This window comes from Sarcophilus harrisii, chromosome 2, assembly GCF_902635505.1.
Source record: "Sarcophilus harrisii chromosome 2, mSarHar1.11, whole genome shotgun sequence".
NCBI lineage: Eukaryota > Metazoa > Chordata > Mammalia > Dasyuromorphia > Dasyuridae > Sarcophilus > Sarcophilus harrisii.
Window position 1 is genome coordinate 314,915,704 of NC_045427.1, and position 27,140 is coordinate 314,942,843.

Below are 27,140 nucleotides of genomic sequence, written 5' to 3' on the forward strand. Positions count from 1 at the left end.
GCGTTGAGGAATAGGTGGGAGTGAGGAAATGGAGGCAACAGAAGTATAAATGTTTTTAGGATCTTTGCTCTTGAAAAGATATCTTGCACACTTGGGTAACTGGATGATAGTTTGAGGAGATGGCAAAGTTTTTTGGTTTCTTTAGAAGGTGTGGGGAAATAATTATCTTTGTAGAGCCGATTAATAGAGATTTAATATATGAGATGGAATCTTTCTTTTTTTTTTTTTTTTTGTAATTAGAAAGAAAACTTTATTGTCAAGAAGAATACTAGCAAAAAGATAGAAAATACACACATACACATATAAGGAGATTCCTGCATGTGCGCATGTGCCCACACACACACACACACACACACACTCTCCCCTAGAAACCACACAACCTCAAAACCAGAGAGAAATAACACTATGATAGTGATAGTGTTATTTCACAAAAAAAGTTCTTTGGTTACAGCGTACAAGCATATATTTGTTTCCCTAAGAGACAATATGGAGTTGTACTCAGAATTGAAAATACCTAAGTAAAAGTCCTACCTTTGATACTTAATGGCTGTATGACTGGGTGAGATTCTTAATCTTAGTGTTTCAGGAAGCATTTTAAAATGCAAAAGAGTTACTGATGTGCATTGGTAGAAGGAATTTTCTCACCAGGAATTCCCTGCACCAAGAAAAGCACAACAAAAATTTAAAACCCTGGGGCAGCTAGATGGTGCAGTGAGTAGAGCATCAGCCCTGAAGTCAGGAGGACTTGAGTTCAAATCTAGCCTCAGACATTTAACACTTCCTAGCTGTGTGACCCTGGGCAAGTCACTTGATTCCAGTTGTCTCAGAAAAAAAAAAATTAAACCCCCAAATGCTATCTCGCATTCAGAAAGTTTCTAAGAAGAAAAATTTTAGATGAATATCTGACAGAATTTTTGAATGAAAAGAATGTATATTCTCTGGCTACTACTTGTTTAACATGAGGGCTCTACCAACATTTTAAATATAAGACATTCAGTTAAATAGCCTTTACTAACAATCCACAGTGGCTACTAAACTAAAAACTTGCAATCAGTCAAAAAACCACTAGAATGTTAACTATGAATTTGTATAGTTCTTTAAAATGTATCAGTGTATGCCCACAGCCTAAATTAGACTTTCAAAGATATTTCAGAGACTTCCAATGTCACATTTTTTCCAACATTCAGAAGGGTCCTTTCTACTATTAAATGCTTCTTCAAAGAAACGTGTGTGGGTGGGTATGATACTATACTAAAAATCTTTTAGTGATAGATTAATAAAAATTAAGAATAATGTACAATAAAGTTGATTAAAAGGTGAACTACCAACACCAAGATATTCCTCACATAGAGGTTGTACTTGGCTTCCAAGTCTATTATCTTGAGGTCCTGCTCCTGGATCAAATCCCATCTGCTAGAGACCTAATGCCTTAGTGGTAACAAAAGACTTAGATTTTGTTGTTTTTTGAGATTGTTTGGTGATACCATAGAGTAGATAATTCCTCTGCCTAGACTATATAAGATTTGTGGTGAAGAAACTTTGAAATTCATTTCCTAAAAAGGGTGTGAGCTTGGACACAAGTTCTCTACCAACTGAGGATGGAACCAACTAATTTTAATTTTAAAAGTATATTTATTTCAAAACACAAGTCTTGTTAATAGTCAACTTTATTCCTCTCTCTTCAGTCCATTTCATTTCATTAACCTCATAAGTACTTTATATGCACAATTATATATTTTCTATTGAGAGAAAGTATAATTCTCTATTGATTTAGTATCGAGATACAGAATAATTTAAGAAAATATGCTTTAAAATTAATTGACCATTTCCATCTAAGCCATACTTTTCTGCTGCCTGGAGACACAAGAAATATGTCCTAAGAAATATGAGAATAATTATTTTGAATGATACAGAATGAAGAAAACTGAACCAAAGCAACTGTAACTATAGAAATGATAAGAGTAGCAACAAAATCTAGAAATAAAGAGAAAAACAGGAATTTGGAAAAGAACAAAAGGATAGTTTTAAAGTCTTTTAAAGTAATTATCTTTTTAAAGTTACATATGCATTTTTAAAAACAACTGAATAATAGAAGTTTGTAGTTTCACATACACATTTTTATGTGTTTGAATGTTATCAGTTTCTGCTCAGTTAATTTCCAATTGATTGCTAAAATCTCCTCCAGTGGAGCAAAATTACATTTGATATATTTCCAGACATTAGAACTTTTAAAACTCTAATATTAAAAGACAAAATTTACCCTCAAATTATTGTAAAAAAAAAAAAAAAAAAAAGTGAAACTTATAATAGTGACCTCATTTGAAAGAGCATGCAGTATCCCCTGTCTGTCTTCCTCTCTGACCCCCTGTTCCACTTTTAAAATATTAACAGAAATCTATTTTCTTTCCTTGCCAGACCACTATTGGGGGAGGGGGAGAAGAAAAAAATAAATTCCATATAAGTACAGTCTAGCAAAACAAATTCCCTCAGTTATTATATGAAAAGTATGACTCAGTTTATATTCTATATCTATCACCTTTCTGTCATGGATAGCATGTTTCACCATCAGTCTTCTAGATTTATGAATGATCATTATATTGATCATAATTCTTAAGGCTTTCAGAGTTGTTTACATTATTGTATAAATTTTTCTCCTAGTTCTGCTCATTTTATTCATCAGTTTATAATAGTATTCAAAATTATTCGTTTTTATAATGTTGCTGTTATAGGATAGATTGTTCTCATTTGCTTACTTCATTCTGAACCACTTTATTAAAGTCTTTATCTTTTTAAAATCATATCTTCATTTCTCATAGCATAATGCTATTCAGTCATTAGTAAATACGTAATAACATACATAATATGAATATAATATGAATATGAATATATGTATATATGAATATATATGTATATATGTCATGTATATATGAATATGTACTAATAAATCCTGTACAATTCTAATTATAGTTCCAACGTGTTTGAATTGTTTTTATTGTTTGCAAAATTTTCTCTTTGATCTGGGGATTTTGAAATTTTAAAATAATGTTCCTTTTTGTTTTTCTTGTAGCATCTGTTTGAGATTGTAGTCAGTGGATTTCTTATATTTCTACTTTTCCCTCTTATTCTATTTCTTCAGAGCAATTTTCTTTAATTATTTTTGTATTATTGTGCCAGAGTTGGTTTTTTGGTCATAGCTTTTAGGTAGCCCAGTTATTCTTATGTTTTCTCTTATTGATCTGTTTTCCAGATCTGTTGTTTTTCTTAAAAGATGTTTTACCTTCTCTTCTATTTTTTCATTCTTCATATTGTTTAGTTATTTCTTGGTTTTTTATAGTTTAACAGGCTTCCCTTTGCTTAACCCTAAGTTTCAATTATTTTACTGTTTTTATTTTTAAAATTTATCTTATTTAAAAAAAAAAAGAAAAACAGAAAAGTAATACAAAAGACAACATTATCATGGACCCAGCAGAACATCAGGAGGGATTCAAAATATGTAACGATAAATCACCAGATCAAAACAGTATGTATATATTAGTAGAAGAAATTATATTCATGAGTGTCCATTTTTTTCTTTGATTTTCTGCTGTGCACCTTTTTTTACTTTATTCTTTTTTCTCCCTTTCATCCTCCCTACAACCCCAAACAGGCTATAGTTAAGAAAGGCTATATTTATATATTCATATGTTGATATATATATGCACATATATACATACACACATCCCCACACATAGATACTCACATATCTTTCTTATCCTTGCTGACCCTTTGCTTTAATTCTGCTCCTAACTTGTCTTGCTATTACTTAACCTCCCCCCACCCATGAATTCCTCCCTTGTGTTTTTCCCCTCATTCTTTACTTCCCTGTCCACCTATCTCTCTCCCCTTATTTCTTTATAGATTTGAGAGGGTGCTATACCTTTCATAGTATATATATAGTGTTGCTTATTTAATACATTCTCAAGTGAGTAGGTTTTCAGAACTACAAGCCCTCCTCCTCCCTCTAATGCCTCTGTGTCTTTTCTTCCTCTGCACTTCATTTGTATGACATAATTACTATTTTTACCTTAACTCTGCCCCAATCTTTCTTTTGAGCTACCCAATTGCTGGTGTCAATCTTAAACAAATAGTATACATATCCATGTAAAAAAAAAACACACACACACACACACACAAACCACACAATTTGTCCATGTTGAGTTCCTTGAAATTGATCTTTGATGTTGGCTGTTATATATTAAATTTTCTTTTAAGTTTGTGTTTGGTTGATAAATAGTGCAAGTTGATTGAATGTCCATTTTTTCTCATTCAGCATTATAGATAATTTTGCTGCATATGATATTTTGGGCTGGAGGCCTAATTCTTTTGATTGTCAGTAGATATAATTCCAGGACCTGTAGTCTTATTGTGGCAGCTGATAAGTTCTGTATAAATTCTCATTGTATCTCCAGCATTTTTTTGTTTCTTGCAAAATTTTCTCTTTGATCTGGTGATTTAAAAATTTGGCAATAATGTTCCTATGAGTTTTCCACAAAGGATCTCACAAATTTGGCATTCAGTGGATTTTTTTCTACTTCTGTTTTCTCCTCTTGTTCTATCATTCCAAGACAATAATTTTGGACTATTTCTTGCATTATGGTGTCGAGGTTCTTTTTTTTAATTTTCAGACAGTCCAATTATTCTTATATTTTCTCCTCTTGATTTGTTCTCCAAATTTGTCGGTTTTCTTGTTTCACATTCTGTTCTATTTTTCATTCTTTGTCATCTATTTTATTATTTCTTGGTCTCTCACAGCTTCGCTGGCTTCCCTTGCCTAATTCTAATTTTCAAAGAGTTATTTTCATCTTTGAGACTGTATTTCTTTTTCTAGTTGGTTAACATTTTTTTTCATAATCTTCCTGTTTTTCTTGGATTTTTTTCTTTTTTTTTGTTTTGTTTTGTTTTTAGCTTTGAGTTCTATAAATTCTCCCTGGGCAGGGATCCATTTCATGTTACTCTTTGAGATAGCTTTTTTTTACTTCAGCATCCTCTGAAGGTGAACCCTGATCTTCCCTGTTCCCATAATATGTTCTTGTGATAGGGTTCTTTTCTTCTTTGCTGGTTCATTCTCTTTTTTTAAATAAGTTATTACTATATAAGCACGTCTAATCCTGGGGTAGGGGGATTTCACTTCACTTCAGCCTCTATGAATTGAATTCTTACCAGGGACCCCAAACCAAAGCTCTCCCTTCCAGCAAGTGTCCACCAGCAGCAGCTTTCTGCCCCGCTGCCTCTGCACTCAGTGGGTGCTGCTGATTCCTTCTCCCTCAAGGCCATGTCTCACAGCACAGCAAGGCCTGACCTTCCTATTCCCTGAGTCTTCCCAGACTCAGATCCTGGACTCCCACAAACTGTTGGGGAGGTGAAAGTTTCCATGACTCCTTCTGAGGCTCCAACCACACCCAGCCAGCCTGAAGAGTCCCTGCTTGGTATTTCTATGGAACTAGTCTGGAGGTGTTTGTACTTCACACGAGTTAATCCTGCCTGGGGTCTTTCTTCAGATCTTCTAGGGGATTCCTGTTCTACCCCAAGTCTTCTTGATTTTTCAGGAGTCATTTTCTTCTATAAAACTCTGGATCTCCTTTTCAAGTTGGTTGACTTTTCATAATCTTGTACTTCTTTGTTTTTAGTTTTTCTCAATTCTTATTTTATGTTTAAATTTTTTTTTGAGTTCTATAAATTCTTTCTTGACAGGTAATCATTTAATATTATCCTTTGGGATAAGAAGATTTTACTTCACTGTCCTCCTCTGAAGATGAATCCCTATCCCAGTCTTCCCTATTCCCCATAGTAACTTTCTGTGGTTGTGTTCTTTCTCTTGTTCCTGATTTTTTTTTAATACAAACTTATTAGTATAATCACCTCTAGTGGAGGGGGAGGGGGAAACCTCCGTTCTCCTCTGCTCCGGAATCCAAAACCTACAACTCCATGATGCTATAAGTAAATGCTTGCAGCCAGCAGGGGTCCCTGCCCCACTGCTTTTGCACTCAGCTGATATGATGGTTCCTTCTCACCCAGGGCAGCGGCATTTCTGCAGCATAACTAGGCCTGCAATTCCTTATCCACAGAGGTTTTATCAGTCTTCCCAGACTCAGACTCCTGACTCTCCATGTTGTCTGGGAGATGAAAATTCCTGTAGTTCTGGCTGAGTTGATCTCCCAAAGCAGCTAGCCCCAGGGCTTCTAGCTACATATTTCAATGGAACTAAAGTAGAGATGTTTTCTCTTCACACTGGTTAATCCTTTGCCCTGGGATCTTTCTGGGTCTTTGAGTCTTCTGAAAATTGTCCTAGGAGGGTCCCTGTTCTACCCCAAGTCTTATTTATTTTTCACCAGTCCGTGTTCACCCTGAGGCACAGCTTCTGGAAGCACTGTACTAGAAGTCTCCTTCCAAGTTGAAAATTTATCTTTGAACCTGGCCATTTAACCAGTTCTGAATCCATTTCACTGGACTATATTTTGGTCCTTTTTGCTAGGCAATGAGATCAGATTAAAGGGATATTGTTTTGTAATGTAGAGTTGAGTGGGAATCATGTCAGATTAGATCCCTTTCCAGGGTTGGAGAGTATGGCAGGGGAAGTGAAGAGAAGCTTGGCCCAGGTGGGCAGGTTCCAGAATATGAAAAAACACAATAGTAAGTTAAGAATTTGTCAGACTGCTCAGGAGTCAACTATATAAGTTCCTTACAGAGTTGGACTATTTTGCTTTTACTTTTGTAACTCTACCCACTCTTTGACAAATGTTTGTTAAACTGAATTGAAGGAAACCCCTAACAGCATCTGGAGGAAGTAAAAGAAATTTCTATAATTACTACAACTAACACCTACTGAGAGAATTCCTTGCTTTTAATAAAAAATATCTACTTTGCGAATATAGACTTCTTACAATCTGTACTTACTGTGTTCTAGGAAACATTATTTGACACGACACTTTTAAATCCAATGTCCATAGCTCAGATTTTGGAATGTGTCTAATTGTGTGGGGGAGGGGGCATGTATGTAAGTTGGTACATATTCAGTTATATGTTTACATATATTTAATATAGATTGATTGATTTGAGGCAGCTAGATTTTGTTGTGAAACTTGGTTAGTAGGACCTGCTTAATCTTATTGTCAGTGACACTGAACAAATCACTTAACTTCTCTGCCTCTTTTACACTCATTTTTCTCATCTGTAAAATGAGATTGATATTTCATCCACATATTACATCCACATTTGTGGTACAAGGATCAAATGAGATATTAATGCACTTTGCAAACCTTAAAGAGCTGTACAAATTTTAGCTATTGTTATATTTAGAACAGACAATCGTGGTGAACAGAATTTCTGGGTCCAAAATTAAAGAGAATAAGAATGGGCTAAATTACTTTTAGAAAACCAAAAACCTCTTTTACTGCCCCATAGCTTCCATGAAAGAAAGGACTGTCTTTTCAAAATTAATATTTTGCTAGTGTCCTACAAATGAAGAACTCCAAAGGACAAGAATATGTTGCATGACAGGGAAAAAAGATGAATACATAGCAAGAATAAGAGATTATAGGTAAGCAACCCAAGTGTTCCACTGGTAGCCTTAAAATGTATGGCTCCCACTGGCAAACTTTTGGGAAAACACAAAATGGGCAATCATGGATGTTACATTCTGTATCATGGGAGAGATTTCTTAAATTGGTAAGATCATAGATCCACTCTAAACATTTCTAAATCTGTTTAATAACATCCTATTTTGTCATTGAATTATACTGTATCATTTTAGAATTATTTCTATATTATATTCAGTACAGTGGTTGCTATGATATTATTAGAGTTTTCTTTTTTATCTCATTAGAGATTCTGTTGTGGAAGTTCTGTTTGAGCAAGATAATGAAGAGAAATCAATAGCCACTTTAATTTTGGATTCACTTATGCAGGTATTCCTATTATCTTAATGAATTGATATAATTCAGCATAACAAATATAATTCAGCAAATGTTTACAAAGAATGTATTATGTGCAGAATTACAAATTCCCCCATATTTTGGTTTCATTTTGTTCATTCAGTACCATTCAAGAAATATTAATTATCTACTATCTACAAGATATTGTACTAGGTGCTGGCAATCAGAGGCAAAAGTGAGAGGCCTTACCCTTGAGGAGCTTTTGCTCACACTCTGCTAGAGAATAAATAAGTTTACAGCTACCTAAATAAAAGGTAATTTGAGAGTAGAAGGTACTGATAATTAGAGGAATGAAGGAAGGCAGGTAGAAGGAAAAGATGATATCACCTGAGCTGAGCATTGAATGAAGACATGGCTGTTGAGAAACGGCAATGGGGTGGTAATAAGGGCCTAAACTAGAATAGTGACACTGTGAATGGAGAAGAGAGAGATGCAAGATGTGGAGGTAGAATCAATAGTATTCAGCAGCTGTTTAAATTTGAGTGGCACATGAAAAAGTCAAGATGGTAAAGTTACAAACCTGACTGACTTTTAGCATCCTATACAATTTTTGTTTCTCAAGATGTACTTGTCTCTATAAGACTTTTCATATCTGTATTAGAATATTATCAACATTATATTATCAAATAACAGTGATTGCATGTGTAGCTTCAGGGTCACAACATTTAAAGTATCACTGCCTTACAGGATAGTGTTTACATTTAAATCCCTTTTCTGAAGAACACTTTGTAACTATTGTAGAAAGCATTAACACCTATGAACTTCAAAATAAAGATGCGCATGCTCATTTTTAGACTGAAATGTTTCAAGGAAATTGAATTTATTTTCTCTTCTAAGAAGAAAAATGTTTATGTATAAATTTATAGTATCATAATTTAACTATCATCACTTGTGAGAAATTTCCTTTTTTGTAAGCAACATAATTATTTCTTAATAACATCACATATTCTATGTTTATTTTTTAAAAATCATTTGTTACCAGTATATGTAATAATTTGTTTTCCTTTCTCTTTAATACTAGTGCCCAATAGATACAAGGAAGCAGCTGGCAGAGAACTTAGTAGTTATAGGTGGCACTGCTATGTTGCCAGGATTCTTACATCGATTAATGGCAGAAATCAGGTATTTGGTAGAAAAACCAAAATACCAAAAAGCACTTGGCACTAAGACATTTCGAATTCATATTCCACCCGCAAAGCCTAACTGTGTAGCCTGGTTGGGAGGTAAGACTTTAATTTAAAAGTATTATGTTTAGAATGTTAAAAATAAATTTACAAAGTATTGTATTCAGGACTTAATTTTTTCTTATATTGATGATACTTGTTAATTCAATAACAACTACTGTATTTTTAATGATATTGCTATGTGGTAAAGTACAGCAATAATTCGTTATTCAGAATTGTCCATTAAGTTTGCCATAAAGAATTTACATTTTTTTTTACTTTGCTTAAATTGTAACAATTGTCTAATAAATTTATTTCTCATGTCATTCAAGTGGAGAAATGAAATATATAGTAACATTGTTTATCTAAAAAAACCAGACTCATTTAAAAGTCAAAACTAACAATTGGAGGAAAGTAGATAGAAGGAAAAAATGATATTACCTGAGCTGAAAGTTGAATGAAGATTTATGGCTTCTAAGAAGCAACAATAGAAGGGGAGCTGGTAAACCTTTGGTTAATTTAATTAGAAAAACAGGGGAAAAAAATTACCAGCATCAAAAATGAAAAGGGTAAATTTACCATCAATGAAGAAGAAATTAAAGCAATGATTAGGAGCTATTTTGCCAATAAATCTGACAACTTAATTGAAATGAATGTTTATTAAAATGTAAATTGCCCAGATTAACAGAAAAGGAGATAAATTACTTAAATAACCCCATTTTAGAAAAAGAAAATGAACAAGCCATCATTGAACTCTCTAATAAAAAATCTCCAGCGCCAGATGGACTTACAAGTTCTATTATTTAAAGAACAATTAATTCCAGTACTATGGAAACCATTTGGAAATAGGCAAAGAAGGAGTCCTGACACAAATATGATGCTAATATCTAAAATAAGAGCCAAAACAGAGAAAGAAAATTAGAGGCCAATTTCCCTAATGAATATTGAGAAGTGGGATCGAGTGTATACTTATTTTACATACCTGTATTCCCAGAGTCATGTAAAAGAATTTTGGGTGAAAAAGGGTCGCAAGTGGAAAAAGTTTTAAGAAGCCCTGTCATAGAATACAAGAGGAATTATTAAAGTTGGAAAGATAGATTGCAGCCAAATTGTAATAGACTTTTAAAAACCAAAGCAGTTTATAGTGTATCTCTGAGACAAAAGAGAATCCTTTAGAGTTTTTATTATCAGGTGTAAGCAATGTGAAATATGAATATATTTAAAAGATTATATATTATGGCAAGGTTGGAATTATACCAGAAATATATTTGGTACTGAACCATGTGTATAAACATGTAATAACAAGGATCATATCATTCATAATCCAAAAAATCATTAATAACCAAAACAACAAAAATGTGATTATATCAATAGCTGAGCAAAATTATTTTGATAATGTATGCTGAGAATTTACATTAATATTAAAAGTATTTTTACGTAGAAATAAATGAATTCTTTGTTAATATGGAACAGCTAGGGAGCACCGTGAACCGTGCTGGATTTAGAGTCAGAAAGATTCCTCTTCCTAAGCTCAAATCTGGGTTCACACACTTACTAGCTGTGTGATCCTGGATAAGTCACTTAACTCTGTTTGTCACAATTCCTCATCTACAAGATGATCTGGAAAAGGAAATAACAAAAGCATTCTCCTGTCCTTACCAAGAAAACCTCCAGTGGAGTCAAGAAGAGTTAGATACAGGTGAAAAACTGATAAACAGTATCTTTCTAAAACAAAAAACCAGTATAATGGAGTAATGCTAGAAAGGATCTTTGCCCTAAGATCAAAATAAAGATAGGATGTCCATTAACATCACTATTACCTGATATTGCTACTAAAAATGAAATTAAAAGAATAAGAATAGACAAAGAAAAAAACAAATGATGTAACAGTTAACTGAAAGCATCCTAGAGATTCAACTGAGACATCAATTGAAATAATAAAATAAGCAAAATACCAAGATGTAAAATAAACATACAAGTCATGAGCGTTTCTATATTTTAACAAAAAGGTTAGGAAAAGGTAATTGCTTTCAGAATGACTATGGAATGTATAAAATAACTCAGTCCACCTACCAAAACACATGTAGGAACAATATGAATAAAACTACAAAACATTCTTTATTAATAAAGGCAGAATTAAATAATTGTTTCCTGCTTATATAATAAAAAGGGAAATGCTACCTAAATTGATAGACATATTCGGTGCCATACCAAACTGAGTGACTTTATGCAACTAGACAAAATAATAATAAAATTCATATAAAAATAATGGAGGAAAGAGATATGTATTCAATACTAGATATAACCATACTAGAGTAATCATCAAAACTTTAACTGTGACAGCAGCTAGGTGGTACAATGGATAGAGCACTAGCTCTGAAGTCAGGAGGACATGAGTTCAAATTTGGCCTCAGAAAATTGACTCGGATTAACACTTCCTAGCTGTGTGACCCTGGGCAAGTCATTTAACCCCAATTGCCTCAGCAAAAATAAATAAATAAATAAATTTGGTCTGACTTAAAAAGTAGAAAAGTGGATCAGTGGAAATAGATTAAGTACATGAGATCTGGAAACAATCAAATATTTTAGTGTAGTGTTTGATAAAACTTAACTCTAATAGTGGGATAAGAACTTTCTATGCTGGGAATACTGAAGAGGAAGATGGCAGACAATGAGTTTTTGACCAACATTTTAAATTATGTTCCACAAAAAGCTTCAAATGTTGTTTTACGAACAAAGCAAAAGAAAGACTCTTCACAAATGTGGTAAGGGAAGGATCAACAAAAGATAAGAATCACAAGTATACAATGAACAATTTTAATTATATAAAATTGAAAGTGTTGTTGCAAAATCAAAATTAATTAAGTTAGAAGTAAAAGTAAAAATTAGCTGGGAGAAAAATCTTTGCATCAAATTTTTCCCATTAAAAGTCTAATATCCAAAATTAATTGATACAAATATAAAGAATAAGAATAATTCCTCAATCAACAAATGGTCAAAGGAAATGAATAAGCAGTTCTCCAAAGAAGAAATGTAAACTATTCAAAATCAGATTACTACTACTAATAATAATAATAAGAGAAATTCAGATTAAAACAATTCAGAGGATATGCCTTTCATCCACTAAGTTGACAAAAACACAAAAATGGAAAATTATTTTTGGAGTAGCCATAAGAGGACAGGTGTACTTAAATGCTGGTGGAGTAAAAGTTGATTAACTCATTCTAAAGAGCAATTTAGTCTTATAAACAAAACATCACAAAATTGTGTATCAAAAGTAATTTTACTAGTAGGCATATGTTCCCCAAAAAAGATAAAGAACAGGACTCATATGCACAAAAATATTTCTATAACAGCATTTTTTTGTGATGATAACAAAGTAGAAACAAAGTGAATACTCATTAGCTGAAGAGTGACTGAACAAATTGTGATTTTTGAATGTAACTTAATAATGTACCAGAAGAAATTATGAAAGACTAGGGATCCGGAGAACCCTGGGAAAACTTATGAACTGATCTAGAGTAAAGTGAACAGAATCCATAGCATATTTTTTGCATTGATTATAATGTAAAGTGGAACAAAAATGGAAACAATATAAAAGAAAAAACTGAAGACTTAAAAATAGGGACCAGCACAATGACCAGTCACAGTTCCAGAAGAATAGTAATGAATCATGCTTCCCACCTCTTGGCAGAGACTAAAGAGACTAAGAAAAGAGCTTCTGTTTTGTGAGGAGAGGTAGAAGTATGGGAGGAATGATTTCAAAACACCCGAAAAAGGAAGGACAGAAGCATCACTAAAACATTTTTTAAAATACAGAGAGGAGTTCAAAAAGGGACAGAGGCAAGCAAGTTATTATTGGACCTACTGACTTAAATTTAATACGTGCCTTTAAAAAAGCAGCAAGTTGTATAAGAAATTTTCTGTATGTTTTTCAAGTTCATAATTAAGATTTTTTTTTTCCTTAAAATTTTGGGGACAAAATGATTAGAAATCATGGTGAGGGCAAATCGCAGTTTTTAAATAGGTTTAAAAGAAATAAGACATAGGGAGAAATTGAATGATAGGAAACTAATCAAATGAAGGATTATCAGAGGTTTTATCTTAGAAATGGAATGAGATCTACATTGTGACCACTGACAGGTAAAATGTATGAAGAAGTAGGTAGATTTGAGAACACTGATGGAGGTTAAAATGTTTGAGATAGGACAACTAGTTGATGCAGTAGATAAACCTTGCCATTGACCAATGCCAACCTTGACATTAGGAGGGCCTGAGTTCACATCTGGCCTCAAATACCTAACACTTCTTAGCTATGTGACCCTGGACAAGTCACTTAACCCCAATTGCCTCAGAAAAGAAAAAAGATTTTTGAGGGAGAATCATTATGAATGTTGTTATAAATTCTGGGTTTTTTTTAAATTTCATTTACAAAGTAATTTCATAATATAACAATTGAAGTTTTATAACTGCTTAAAAAAAGAAACTTTTTCTTGATTTTTTTTCCCAAAATGTAAATGAACAAAAGTACAAGTGAATATTAAAATCTCTTGTATTTTTATTGCTATTTTTCTAGTTCAGAGATGACATTATTTGATTGTATTGTTGCCAAATGATAATGATAAAATTTAATTATACATGGGAAGGAAACGAATTTTAAGATTCTGAAATGAGAAAATAATTGAGTTTTCTTAACTTTTAGATGAAAAAAATACAAATTAACTTCAGGGAAAGTATTTTAACATGTAAACATGGACATAAACTTGGAATGTTGTGAAAATAAAATTGTAGAATCTTAGAGCAGACTATATTCACAGTGCTATGAAATAAGTCATTAAGTATTTTGAGTATCAAGCTAAAGCAGATTTAACTGCCAAAGTTAAAAAAATAAAGTAAAAATATTATAATTGTAGACTTACCTACAAAACTATAATGAGGCTTAAGGAATTTGAAGTGATGTGCAGTTTCATTAATGAAGCATAGGGCCACAAAAACCTTTTGTATTATTGATTGTATCTAGTTGCAGCTACTTATAACAGAAGCTTAGTTCAAAAGTGAAATACATGTGATTGAGTAGAATCTCATAATTTATTTTAGTAAATTAATAACAAATTACTTCTAAGTGTACATAAAAGTTAAGAACAACATATCACCGAAAGACAATGTAGTTTAAAAGTTTTTTTTTTTTTTGCAAAATTTTAAAGTATAATGTCTATAGTATCTAAAAAAGGATTTTTTTATTGTTTTTAATTTACATTCTAAAGTAGATAGAGTTTGTAAACTTGCTCTTAATTCATTTAGTTTCTGTGCCTGGTGATGAAGACTTAGATCATTCAGAGTTTTGTTTTCTTGAGATGAAGTAAAATAAAATCTGCAAAAAGAAAAGTCTAAACCAAGAATTCCCAATATTCTGAGCATAAAAACTTTTTAAAATGTCTCACAATTTTCATTCACCGTATTTTTTTTTTGTTTTACATTCAGGTGCTATTTTTGGAGCCCTCCAGGATATTCTTGGGAGCCGTTCCATTTCAAAGGAGTATTACAATCAAACTGGCCGAATTCCTGACTGGTGTTCACTCAATAACCCCCCTATAGAAATGATGTTTGATATGGGCAAAGCTCCACCCCCACTGATGAAGAGAGCATTTTCCACTGAAAAATAAAATCCTAAAGAAGATGGAGCAGCACTTGACCCAAGAAAAGACCCTATTATACTTAGCATATATCATCACAACCCAATTCCAAATGTGTCACACAACGTATATAGGATGTTGTGTTATAGTTAACTTTAGTATTAGTGAAAGCAAATCTATGTTTCCTTTTCTGACTTTTTTGTTTTTCTTAAAGAGCTTCAGTATGTGACCCTTGTGAGATTTTCTGTATTTATATTAACAGTATATACAAGCAGTTTAATTTTGAAAGTTTGTTAGAAGGTTTGTTACAAGAAAAGGGTAACAATTGTTTCTCCCTGAAATGTATAAGACCCATTCTTGCTTTTGGAGAGTATTGAAAATGTCGTAATAGTTAATAATTATTCATTAAATATTGAACAATGTTAAACATTATTAGTTATTTCCAGTATTAAAGTATATGTACAAAAATGTTCAATTGCAGTCAATAATTTATTTCAGTGGGCATGGTCTTCAAAAAAAAGATATAGATTATCTATCACAAGGGCCCTACCAGCTTGCCAGATTTTACACAGTCTTCATGCACCCAGTTACTTACATAGCATGATGAAAAAACAGAGGCAGATTTTAATGGAGCGCATTATTTATATTTCTACTAGACTCCAACTCTTAAAAGCACTTTTACTGACCATTTCATTGATCCTATATTCTGTGTATCAAATGTTCCTTTACATACTTCTTAAATGTATACTTAGCCATAAAATTTAAGTATAAATGATCTTGTTGAAATTTTTGCTTTTTTTTTCTTTATTTTGTTTTCTGTAAAGATAAGTAATACACTTTATTTCTTATTTTAATTTGTCATAATTATTTTGTGTCTCTTAAATTCTCTACAAAAATCAGCAGCTACTGAAAACCTATTACTGTGTCTAATTTATCTGTTTTCAAACTTCCTTGTTCAATGGAAACTAATTTTCCCAAAGTTACCTGTTAGCTAGATCTTAATACTAAATCTAAAAACTAATCTAAAAATCTTAGTCTTCATCCCGTGGACATCTCTGTAGCATTTGGTGCTGTTGAAGAAGGCAGCAGGATAGTGGATGAAAATATGTGTTCCCAGTTTTCACTTAAAGAAAGCTAGTCCCAACAGTGGAGTTAACTCTCATATTCCCCATCAAATGATGAGCACGCTTGCCTTACATAAAGGATAACTCAATAAGGCGTATGCCAGTTATTGCTTATTTGTTTTAGTTCATATGTTGTATAACATCTATAGTATACAAAAGACACTCGAGCTGACCTTTAGGAACTGAAAGGTTAGATGCAGTCTGAATTTTCTGAGCCAAAACCTTCCAACAGTTATGTTATCTCTAGAAATGAAATCTCCAAAGACTACCAGAGTCTGCCATAGTCTCCATGAGCTATCCTCAAAGCACACAGTTCTCCAACAGCCCTAAACCTCACATAGCTAAAGGACCAATTGTCCTTTGTCAGATTCTAGCTCTTCTCCACATTTCAGTCATATTTATAAAGCTCAAAATCTTCATTGCTTGCAACAACAAATTGTTTAGGTGAAAAACCAGAATGGATTGGAGCAAGAGCTTTAAGGGATTTTACTGGCTCCAGACTGCTTATTAAAAGCCATGGTTTCCCATAGTAATTACCAGAATCTAACCTTCAGGACATGTTCCATGCTGCTAACTGACATACTGAAATTAGGTGAAGGACATGTTCCATGCTGCTAACTGACATACTGGAATTAGGTGACTTCACTTTTGTCCACTGTCCCAAGGTAGTTTTTGGCACTGGCTGGAGTTAAAACCTTTTTAATACCAGGGGTGTGACTGATTAGGTTCTGCTTCATGTTTGTTCCAATCATGTGCATAAGAGTTTATGCTGTCCACTTGTCAATGGTTGGGTGTTACCCTAAGTGAAACCCACACTCAATAATGTTTTCACGAGCCAAGGTCATAGCATCTCATACTTTACCTGTAAAATCTGAAGTTGCCATAGTGACTTTTGGAGCATCTGTCTTCAATGCTGGAACCTATACCTCACCGTATTACCCAAAAATGTCCCAGGCCAGTCCCCCAGGTCTCCTTGGCACTGCATAAGTTCACCATCTTTGCAGACACTGATCAGGAAAGAGTTCTAGAGCATGACTCCATGAAGGCCAGGCCACATGTGCCCTGTATAAGTGATTGGGGTCTGCCAGTGCCACAGGATGGCTGATGATCTGATACAGCTGCTCCTGTTCCCTCTGGGCAGCAACTTGGACCACTCAGGAAAGTCCTAATCCAGGACTGGGCAGAGGGGAAGAGCAGGAAGCTGGCCATTTGGCAGTGCTAGTGCTGAAGGCCTCCTCCAACACGGTGGTCTTGTTAGGACAGGGAGGGAAGGAAGAAGGAAGAAAGGGGAGGCCCTTAGCCAGGCCCCTCCAGGGTCGTTTCGAGCTGCACATATCCAAAATACAACTCATCCAACTTTCCTTTTACTATCAATAACACTAAGATCTGCAATGTCAGCATCTTCCTCTCACGCTCATCCCACATGTCCAGTCCATTCCCAAATCTCATCATTTCTATGTTCACAACATCTCACAAATAAATGATCCCTTCTCCTCACTTATATATCCACAAACATAGTTCAGATCCTCATCACATCTTGCATGGACAACTTCAATAGCCACCTCCCTGCTCTCCCTGCCCCAAGTATCTCCCACAACAATCCATCTTCAGCTGCCACAGCGGTCTTTCTAAAAGCAGGTGCCACTCTGTTGAATGAACTCTAATGGCATTCTTTTACTTCAAGAATCAGATATTAAAACCTCTTTTTGGATTAAAGCTATTTATAACCTGACTTATCTTTCCCATATTTTTACAGTTTGTTCTCCTTCCATTTAATTTCCAATTCATCTCCTCCAACCTCATACTCTAGTATCTTTTACTTTGCACTTGCTGTCTCCCACGTCTGGAATGATTGGCCCTCTTACCTTTAGCTATTTCCTAGCTTCTTCCAAGACCTAGCTCAAATCTGACCTACAAAAATACTTTTCTAGTTTCCCCCATTTCTAATGCCTTTCCTGCTAAGATTACTTTCCATGTACTCTACATATCCTGTATCTATTTATTTGTTATCTCCCCTATTTGTTACCTTTCATTGTATACACAGTGAGTGCTTGGCACAACGTAATCTTTTTTTTTTTTACTTAAACATTTTTCATTTTCAAAAATATGCATGGATAATTTTTCTACGTTGACCCTTGCAAAACCTTGTGTTCCAGTTTCCCCCCACTTGCCTTCATTCCCTCCCCTAGATGGCAAGTAATCCAATATATGTTAAACATGGCAAAAATATATTAAATCCAATATATGCATACATATTTATAATTATTTTGATGCACATGAAAAACCACATTAAAAAGGAAAAAATTATAAAAAATAAAATATGAACAAAAAACAAACAAATAAAAAAAGCATGAAACACATAGTAAGTTTTTTGGGTTTTTTTGCTGAGGCGATTAGGGTTAAGTGACTTGCCCAGAGTCATACAGCTAGAAAGTATTAAGTTTCTGAGGCCAAATTTGAAGTCTTCCTGACTTAAGGGCTGGTGCTCTATCCACTACACCACCTAGCTACCCCACACATAGTAAGTTTTAATAAAAGCTTGTGGATTATTGACTATCTTCATATTCCCAGGATTTAGGAGAGTGTCTTGCATCTTTGCTGAATGATTAAAATAGAATATTCAATTTTGCCTATAATCATTTTGTTGAGTTCTTCTAATTTTATCCCAGCATGTTATAGAATTCAACAAAAAATCAGCTTTAATTTCAAGAAGTCTTATTAAACTGTATATAATGGGCTGAGGTTTGAGTTGATGCACTGAGGTCCCAAGTACATGAGGCTAAATAGTAATTGGACTATACTCTATTAATATACATGATTGGATAAAGAATGGTCCCTGCCCACTCTCTGTGCAAGTCCTGATGTGTTGTATAGGAAATGACGATTTTGGTGGGTGGAGACAGAGAGAGAGACAGGAAGGGAAGCTGGGAGAGATTGACCTTGGTTCCTTTCTCCTAGCTCCTGGTCAGGTGGCTGCTGGTCTAGCTAGCTTCTTGACTCAGCTACACACATTGCTATCGCCAATTCTCTTCCACTTCCGATCCTTCTTCACTGAGAATAAAGACTGACGATTTTCCCCTAACCTGAATTCCTGACTCCTGCTGATTGGTGGAGTTGTGAACTGGTCTAAACATTCTGGAGAACAATTTAGAACTATATATAAAAGTTATAAAACTCTCCATTCTGTTGAACCCAACAATACCATTACTATCCTAAAAAGATCAAAGGAAAGGGAAGAGCACTTATTTGTACAAAAACATTTATAGGAACTCTTTTTTGCTGGAAATTGGAAACCCATCAACTGGGAAATAGCTGAACAAATTGTGGTATAAGCATGTAATAGAATATTATAGTGCTGTAAGATATAATGTACAGAATGGTTTCAGAAAACCTGAGAAATCTTATACAAATTGGTGCTAAGTGAAATAAGCAGAACTAGAATAGTGTACATAGTAACAGCAGCATTGTAATAACTGTGGAAGGCTGTTACTCTCTGATCAACATAATAATCCAGTACTATTCCAAAGGATCTATGATAAAAAATGCTATCCACCTCCAGAAAGAAAACTGGTTAACGAGAAGCTATTTTTTTCACTTTATTTTTCATGTTTCTTGTTTAATATGTGTGTGCATGTGTGCACATGTGTTCTTTGGCAATGTAGATAACATGTTTAATTGACATCATATTTCTTGGCTACCTAAGGCATAAGAAGTAGAGGACAGAATTTGAAACAAAAAAAAATTTTTTTTTGGGGGGGGGGAATTGGGGGAATATTTTCTGAAATAAAAAAAATTGAAGGAATTAATAAAGTTTTGCAGGGTCCCTGCCCAAAGTGACATGCAAAATTGTGACATATAAAGAAAGCAAGAATAGATAAGATGAAGTAAACTGAGCTTGGACCTTGTGTTCCTGGCTATCTTTTCCAGCTTATGTTTCCTTCTCTGGACACAAATAGTGTTCCTGATATAGATATGTTTTGTTTTAGAGGCAGCTTCCCGAATTCAAAGAGATCAAGAGTACACAGAGCATTCACATTGAAAAATACATTAAAAAATAATCCATAATTATTATTATACTTTCATGCGAGGCAGAGAAGACTCCCAAGGGAAGGATTTCCTTTTAACATCTGCACTGCCCTTGTATCAGCAATTCACTCAAGTCTATAGCTTTTGGCAGAGTTGCAGGTGCTGCTCATTTTCTTCTCTTAGAAGGGCAATATAGCTTCAGGAAGTACCTCCTACTGGACTATTCAAAACCAGAATTTCTTAAGGCCTCCAGACCTCTCAAGCTCATCTGATAGCACCAATGTTGCCATTTTTCAGGATCACTATTCATTTGTGCCCACTCAGAGAAAGAAATAGAAACTATATGAGGCAGAGAAGGATTTTAGATTCAGTATGAGCTCATCTAGACCAACATATCTTCCTAGAATGGACTTAGGCAGACACAATTGCTTCTAGGGAGAGGAAAGGAGAGACAGATCCTTTCCCTCAAATTTAATGGCAATCTGAGGGAAGGCTGTAAGAATCTTAAGCTGCTCCTTCAAAAGAAAAAGGTCGGTGACTTTGAAACCTACTGAGTAGGCAGTTATTTTGAGATTCTGGCCCAAACTCCTTGGAAAAATCTCTCCCCGGCAGGGACAAAGGGCTCAGAATCCAGAAGTTGCAAGGTTGCAAGGGGACAGAGCACGTGTGTCTCTCAAAGTGGCTTAATCTTAAAGTTCATAGAAAGGGGCCAGAGCGGACTGAGCTCCCCAGAAAGCACCCCAATCCCCCAAAACCAGAGAACTTGCTGATGACCTCCATCTCTCCTTTGTAGTTTTGTTTGTTTCCTGGCCCCATCACACTTATCCACTCACAGAGCCAGGATGTGTCAGAGAGGGACCTCGGCCCCATCTTCCTCACTCGAAACCAGGCTCTAGACCTGCTTTTTCCACTCACTGTGTCCAGCAGCAGAGAGCTAAGGGCCCCTCCATGCAAGTCCAAGCTCACACAATTCTGGTTATGAGACCCTGAGCAAGTCACAATCTCTCAGCACCCTGGGCATCTCTAAAACGGGAAACTGCAAGAGAAAGTGAGCATTGGCTTTGGTAGAGGGAGTTTTCTCATGCAAGAGGTTCCTATATTTTATATTGAGTTACCATTGTTTGTGTTATTTTCCCTCAGAGAATATAAACTCCCTGGAGCAAGGACGGTTTTGTTGTCTTTGAATCCCTAACCTTGTATAGTAATAAATGCTTGTTGAGGCTCTTTTCAACAATGAAGTGATTCAAGACAATTTCAATAGATTTAGGATGGAAAGTGCCATCGTATTCAGAGAGACAATAATGGAGACTGAGTATGGACGGTATTTTCACATTTTGTTGCTGCTGTTGTTGTTGTTTGGTTGGTTTTTCCTTTTTCATTTCTCATTTTTCATTAAAAAAATAAAAAGCTATTAGAACTTTATATAAATAAATGCTTGTTGAATGAATGAATGAATGACTCAAAAAGCTTCTTCCTAGGCCCTTCTTCTGTTCCCCCTACTACACACACACACACACACACACACACACACACACACACACACACACAATATCTTTTAGCTTATTCTGTTTATTTTTTTAAATTTACTTATTTTCAAAACATAGGCAAGGATAATTTTTCACCATTGAGCCTTGCAAAACCTTATATTTCAATTTCTTCCACCCTTCCTCCTACACCCTCCCCTAGATGGCAAGTAATCCGATATATATTACACATGACAAAAAAAAAATACATAAATCCAATATAGGCATACATATTTATACAATTATCTTACTGCACAAGAAAAATCAGATCAAAAAGGAAAAAAATGAGAAAGAAAATAAAATCCAAGCAAACAACAAAAGAAGTGAAAAGGTTATGTTGTGATCCACACTCAGTTCCTAAAGACCTTTCTCTGGGGGTAGATGGCTCTCATCATCATAAGATCATTGGAACTGCCCTGAGTCATCTCATTGTTGAGAAGTTATTCTGCTTACTTTATCTTGCAACACATCAGGAATTCTTTCGCTCCTCTCTTCCTGCCTTTAGCTCTCAGCAAGAGAGCTTTCTCTTCTGCAAGAAGTCTTTCTTTCCCGAGAGTGCCTTCCTTCTGAGATCGCCTCCAAACTATCCAGTATATAGATATAGATATAGATATAGATATAGATAGATAGATATAGATATAGATATAGATAGATAGATAGATATAGATATAGATATAGATAGACAGATATAGATATAGATATAGATATAGATATAGATAGATAGATATAGATATAGATAGACAGATATAGATATAGATATAGATAGATATAGATATAGATAGATAGATAGATATAGATAGACAGATATAGATATAGATATATAGATAGATAGATATAGATATCTATATATGTGTATAAACATGATATATATAGATATAGATAGATATCTATATCTATATATATCATGTTTATACACAGCTGCTGGCATATTGCTTCTCCCATTAGAATGTAAGCTCCTGGAGTGCAGGGATTATTTTGGCCTTTTTCTTGAATCCCCAGCACAGTTCCTGCTATGTTATAATCAGTTATTAAATACTTGCTTAAAGCATTTATGAAAAGCTTAGTATGTACCAGGCACTTGGCTAAACTTTGGAGATAGGAAGAAAAACCAAAAAATACATGTGGGAGAGTTTTATGATTAACTAATTGATTGACTGGACTTATCCCATTTTGCTGACACTCCCTACTGAAATTCTGCTGACACGCATCCAGTCTCCCAATCTCTGCTTCGTATTCGCTTTTAAAAAGTGAAAATGAGGGAATAAGGAAATGGTAAAAACCCACCTTAGGATGGCAGTGTTACCTGTCAGTTCAGCAGGAAGGAAGGAAGGAAGAGAGAGAGAGAGAGAGAGAGAGAGAGGAAGAAGGAGGGAAGGAGGAAAAGAGGGAAAGAAGGAGGGAAAGAGGGAAAGAGGGAAAGAGGGAAAGAAGGAAAGAAGGAGGAAAAGAGGGAAAGAAGGAGGGAAAGAGGGAGGGAAAGAGGGAAAGAAGGAGGGAAAGAGGGAAAGAAGGAGGGAAAGAGGGAAAGAAGGAAAGAAGGAGGGAAGGAGGAAAAGAGGGAAAGAAGGGAAGGAGGGAAAGAGGGAAGGAAGGAGGGAAGGAGGGAAAGCGGGAAGGAAGGAGAAAAGGAGGAAGGAAGGCAGAGAGGAAGAGCGGGAAGGAGAAACGGATGAATAGATAAATAAGTGGATGAACGCATGAACAAATGAATGAATGAACGCGACTAGTCTCCGATCTCACTTTTCTTAGTCCACCAACAGCTAACGCAGAATCCTGGAGTTCCGGAACAATCGGGAATTCAGCGTTCTATTTGCAAACAAAGAGGGAGTGTACCCCTATCATCGAGCATGCATAATTATGCAATTTTTCCTGGAGTGAACTTTGCATTCTTAAAAGCTTAGATTTTATTTTTTGTTCTGTTGTGCCGTGTTTTAAATAATCGGCTTCAAGTTGTGCTAGGGCGGAAAAAAGCCAGGGTGGAGTACCTTGCCTTTCGATACGCATGCGCAAAAAAACTTCCGTCCTTCCTGTTTCCAAAATGAAACTATTCTGTCGGGACGCTTTACTTTCTTCCAAATTGTTTAAATTAAATCAAAAATGCGCGCAGGAGTGACTTGTGTTACGCTAGTTATGGGCATTCCTGGTGTGAGAGAGAGTAAAAAAAGCCGAACGCCCAACGTGGGGCTCGAACCCACGACCCTGGGATTAAGAGTCCCATGCTCTACCGACTGAGCTAGCCGGGCAACCCTAAAGGGTGCGTACTTTTTTACCCTCTTGATAGGTGTGTATGAGTCGTCAACTTAAAAATTTTATTTTTGTTTTTAAATTAAAATGGGTGAACCACGAAGCTCCGTTACACAGCCTACATTGAATCAGAGGAATTAAAAATTGGTGCGCCTACAGCTGGAAGACCGCCGAAAGCTAAGTTTTAGCAGAGATACAAAGTCAAAGCTTTGACGTAATCTTAAACATTCTGAAGGGGGGAAAACGGTCGGTTGGCTTACTAAGGGACGAGTAAAAGGAAGAGAAGTAAAGATAGGACGTTAGGAAAGTCAAAAAACTTGCACAGAGTAAACCGTGGTAAAGCATCAAAATCGAAAGTAACTCAAACTGATTAAGATGGGGGAAAACAATACCAAAATCAAAAAAAAAAAGGAAGGAAAAGTTGAGATAAGAATTCAGGAGGATTATTTTTTCTTTTGAAATATTTTGTTCGAGCTCCGATATTTCAGGAGTGCTTCAGAAGTTTTACTAAAGTAATTTTTAAATTATCTTGATTTTTCAGAAAACTGAATAAATCATCAATTCAAATGAACAACTGAAAACTCAAAATTAATTCACTAAAATTAAATCAAAATCCATAAGCACCCCATGATATGCAAAACCTAGCCACTGATAAAAAATAAAATAAAATAAAGTAAAAGGGTGTGTGCTCAAAGACACACCCTTTAATAGGAAAATGATATGCACCTCAAATCAGCCAGGGGGTGCAAGTAGGACACAGTGGTAGGCCTGAAGTCCGGAAACAGGTCAAATCCACTCCATTTTCTAGCTTTGTGCCTGTGGGGAAGTCCTTGATTTTTGTCTCCTCAGTTTCCTCATCTGTAAAAGGGGATAATAATAGCACCTATTTCCCAGGATTGTTGTAAGGATAAAATGAAATAATATGATTAAAATGCTAAAATAAGTAAATCTTCATAAAGTTATATAAATGCTAGCTATGCTTATTAAATCAATAACCAATTATTAAGCAGCTACCACCTAAAGAAGACTTTGTTAGAAACTAGGTGAGCTAAGAAATTTAAATTAAATGTGATTCCTGCTCTCATAGAGTATATTGTTTAAGAGGAGAATGACCTATAGGTAGAGCCTTTTAGTTGCTTTTTAAATTTTTCTTTGTAACCTTAGCTAATAGTAACAAGATAGGTCCCTGAAAAAAGGTTGATCAGATTAAGTAAGTGCTTCAGAGAGCTGCAAAATAAAACGTTTTTTGTAAAGTGGGAAAAAGAAATGGTAGTAGTTTGGGGAAATAGAAAGTGGGGTTTGAATTGGGGTTTGAAGAAAGAATAGATGATAATTGGGTAAAGTAAGGGTGAAGAGACCTTCCAAGTCTAGAGAGAACCAGGGAAAGAATGGGCCTGTTCTACCCAGGGATAAACACTAGCCCAGTCTAACTGGAGCATGGTGAGCATGAGTTAAAGTTGGAAAGATAGACTGGCCAGATTAGGAGTGATAGACAGGGATGTCATGAATGCCAAGGGAAAGGACTGGAAATGTATTTAACAAGTAAGGGAGCTACTACAGATGCTTGAGAGAGAAATGATGTTGCTGGATGTTTGCATAAGAAATATTTATGGGGCATCAGTGAGAGGGATAGATTTGGAGTTAACTGGAAGCTAATGGCCCAGAGTGGGGACATTTAGGACACCTCGTAGAATTGCTGCAATAGGAATACAGACAGAAGGATTCTAGTGATAACTTGTTGGGTGAGGTGAAGAAAATAAAGGAAGTTGGCAGAAATGGTAGTTAGGAAGAATTTAGGTAAATAAACCTAATATTGAAAATTCCAATTTACAATCCTAAGGGGAATCATGAGAATGTGAAGCTGGAACCATAAGAGAAATCAGGCTTGGAGCTATTGTCTAGGAAATCATATGGAAATGATAACAAGTTGGTCAAATGAAGAAGATTGATGAGAAGACTAAAGAGGGAAAAGAGCATCCATTTCAGGAGAATAGTAAGAACTAATGGAGGGGAAAATCAAGAAAGGGGTGACTCTGTATCTGAGGAAGAGGGGTACTCAATAGGCAAAGATATCAGTAGAGTCAAATGCCTTAAAGAAGGTGAAGAAAATGAAAAATATAAAAAGGTCACTGAATTTGACAGTTATTGATTGAGGGAGGGTGTAGAGGTGGGGCATAAAATTGGGACTCAGACAGCAGAACAGAAAAAACAGAGAAGGAGAACCTAGAAAGAGAGGCAATAGGTTTGAATAATATTTTTTCTTCTACTTTAAAATTTAAAATATTATCTTATTATGAACTAAAAAATCCACAAATATCTCAATATACAAAGAACTAGAAAGAAATGAACTATTGGTACAATTTTTTAAAAAAGAATTATATGTAATTGTGTGAATGGTAGTAACAAAATTGCTCTATTTGTTTGTGTCCCTTCATTCATTTACTTTTGTTTTTTCCTATGCATTTAATAAAATAATAATAATAGCTATCATTTATAGGGCCAGTCACTGTGCTAAACACTTATCTCATTTAATGTTTTGTAATGTTATATTGATGTTCTTTTTTTCAAATCTGTCTCTATCCACCATACTATCACCCTTCCACCCCCAACTTCTGCACATAACAAATATGTATAATTAAGCCAAACGGATTTAAAAAACTATTGATGTTTACTCTGTATTTCTAGTTCCTCTGTCTGAGACTATATGCTTGATTTACTGAGTCGTACAGAATAAATGACATAAGGATATTCAAATATTAAGGGATTATGTGACAGAGAACTGGAATTTAAACTTGGGGGGGGGGAAAAGAATCTATTTGAAAATCTATTTGAAATCTATTTGAAAATAATCAACTCAGGTTACAATTTTCAGAAGTTTTCAGATTTTTTTAAACTACATTTAACAAATGTCAATGATTCCACAGTCCTGCATTTCAAAGAACTTTTTTCCCATCTGAATTAACTATTGTGGTATTACTGTTTTGTTTTGTTTTGAGATTTTGGTGAATTTATATAAAGGAACAGTTTGTTGAATTTTTGTTTATATTTATTTCATTCCAGTTTGATTAAATTGTTAAAACTTTGTTTGTCAAATAGTAGACATTACTCATTTAATTTACGATCTATTTCAGTTTAGTCAAGTAATGTAGATTTGGTGTTTTGAAGAAAAAAAAAACCCTCTGCTAAAAGATGTTTCTAGTTCAGAAAAAAGATGCTTTGATTCAGAGCTGATATCTTAACGAGTTGTTTCTCTTTATATTATTGCTGTGATAACTAACTACATTGTCTGAGTTTTGTTCATTTCATTCTGCAGTAGGTCATATAACTCTTTCCATATTTCTTAGTCCATATTTATTTCTGGGATCATTATAAATATTCCATTGTATTTATGTATTGCAATTTGTTTAGCTATTTACCATCTGAGAGACACTGATTTTCTTTCCATTTCTTTGCTACT

At 34.6% G+C, this 27,140-nt stretch overlaps 1 protein-coding gene and 1 non-coding gene across 2 annotated transcripts in view; one reads left to right on the forward strand and one right to left on the reverse strand.

Annotated features, from left to right (window-relative positions):
- The window catches only part of ACTR10 (actin related protein 10), a 36,460-nt gene extending 20,908 nt beyond the window's left edge, over nucleotides 1-15,552 (forward strand). Inside the window, exons 11-13 of the mRNA XM_003756307.3 lie at nucleotides 7,862-7,943; nucleotides 8,992-9,193; nucleotides 14,615-15,552. Of these exons, the coding sequence (XP_003756355.1) occupies nucleotides 7,862-7,943; nucleotides 8,992-9,193; nucleotides 14,615-14,796 (466 nt within the window). The 3' untranslated portion in view covers nucleotides 14,797-15,552. The remainder of the gene's footprint in view (nucleotides 1-7,861; nucleotides 7,944-8,991; nucleotides 9,194-14,614) is intronic.
- An 8,057-nt stretch (nucleotides 15,553-23,609) lies between these two features.
- TRNAK-CUU lies at nucleotides 23,610-23,682 on the reverse strand. The gene has a single exon. It is a non-coding gene; the product is annotated as a tRNA-Lys (tRNA).
- Between the last annotated feature and the right edge of the window lie 3,458 nt (nucleotides 23,683-27,140).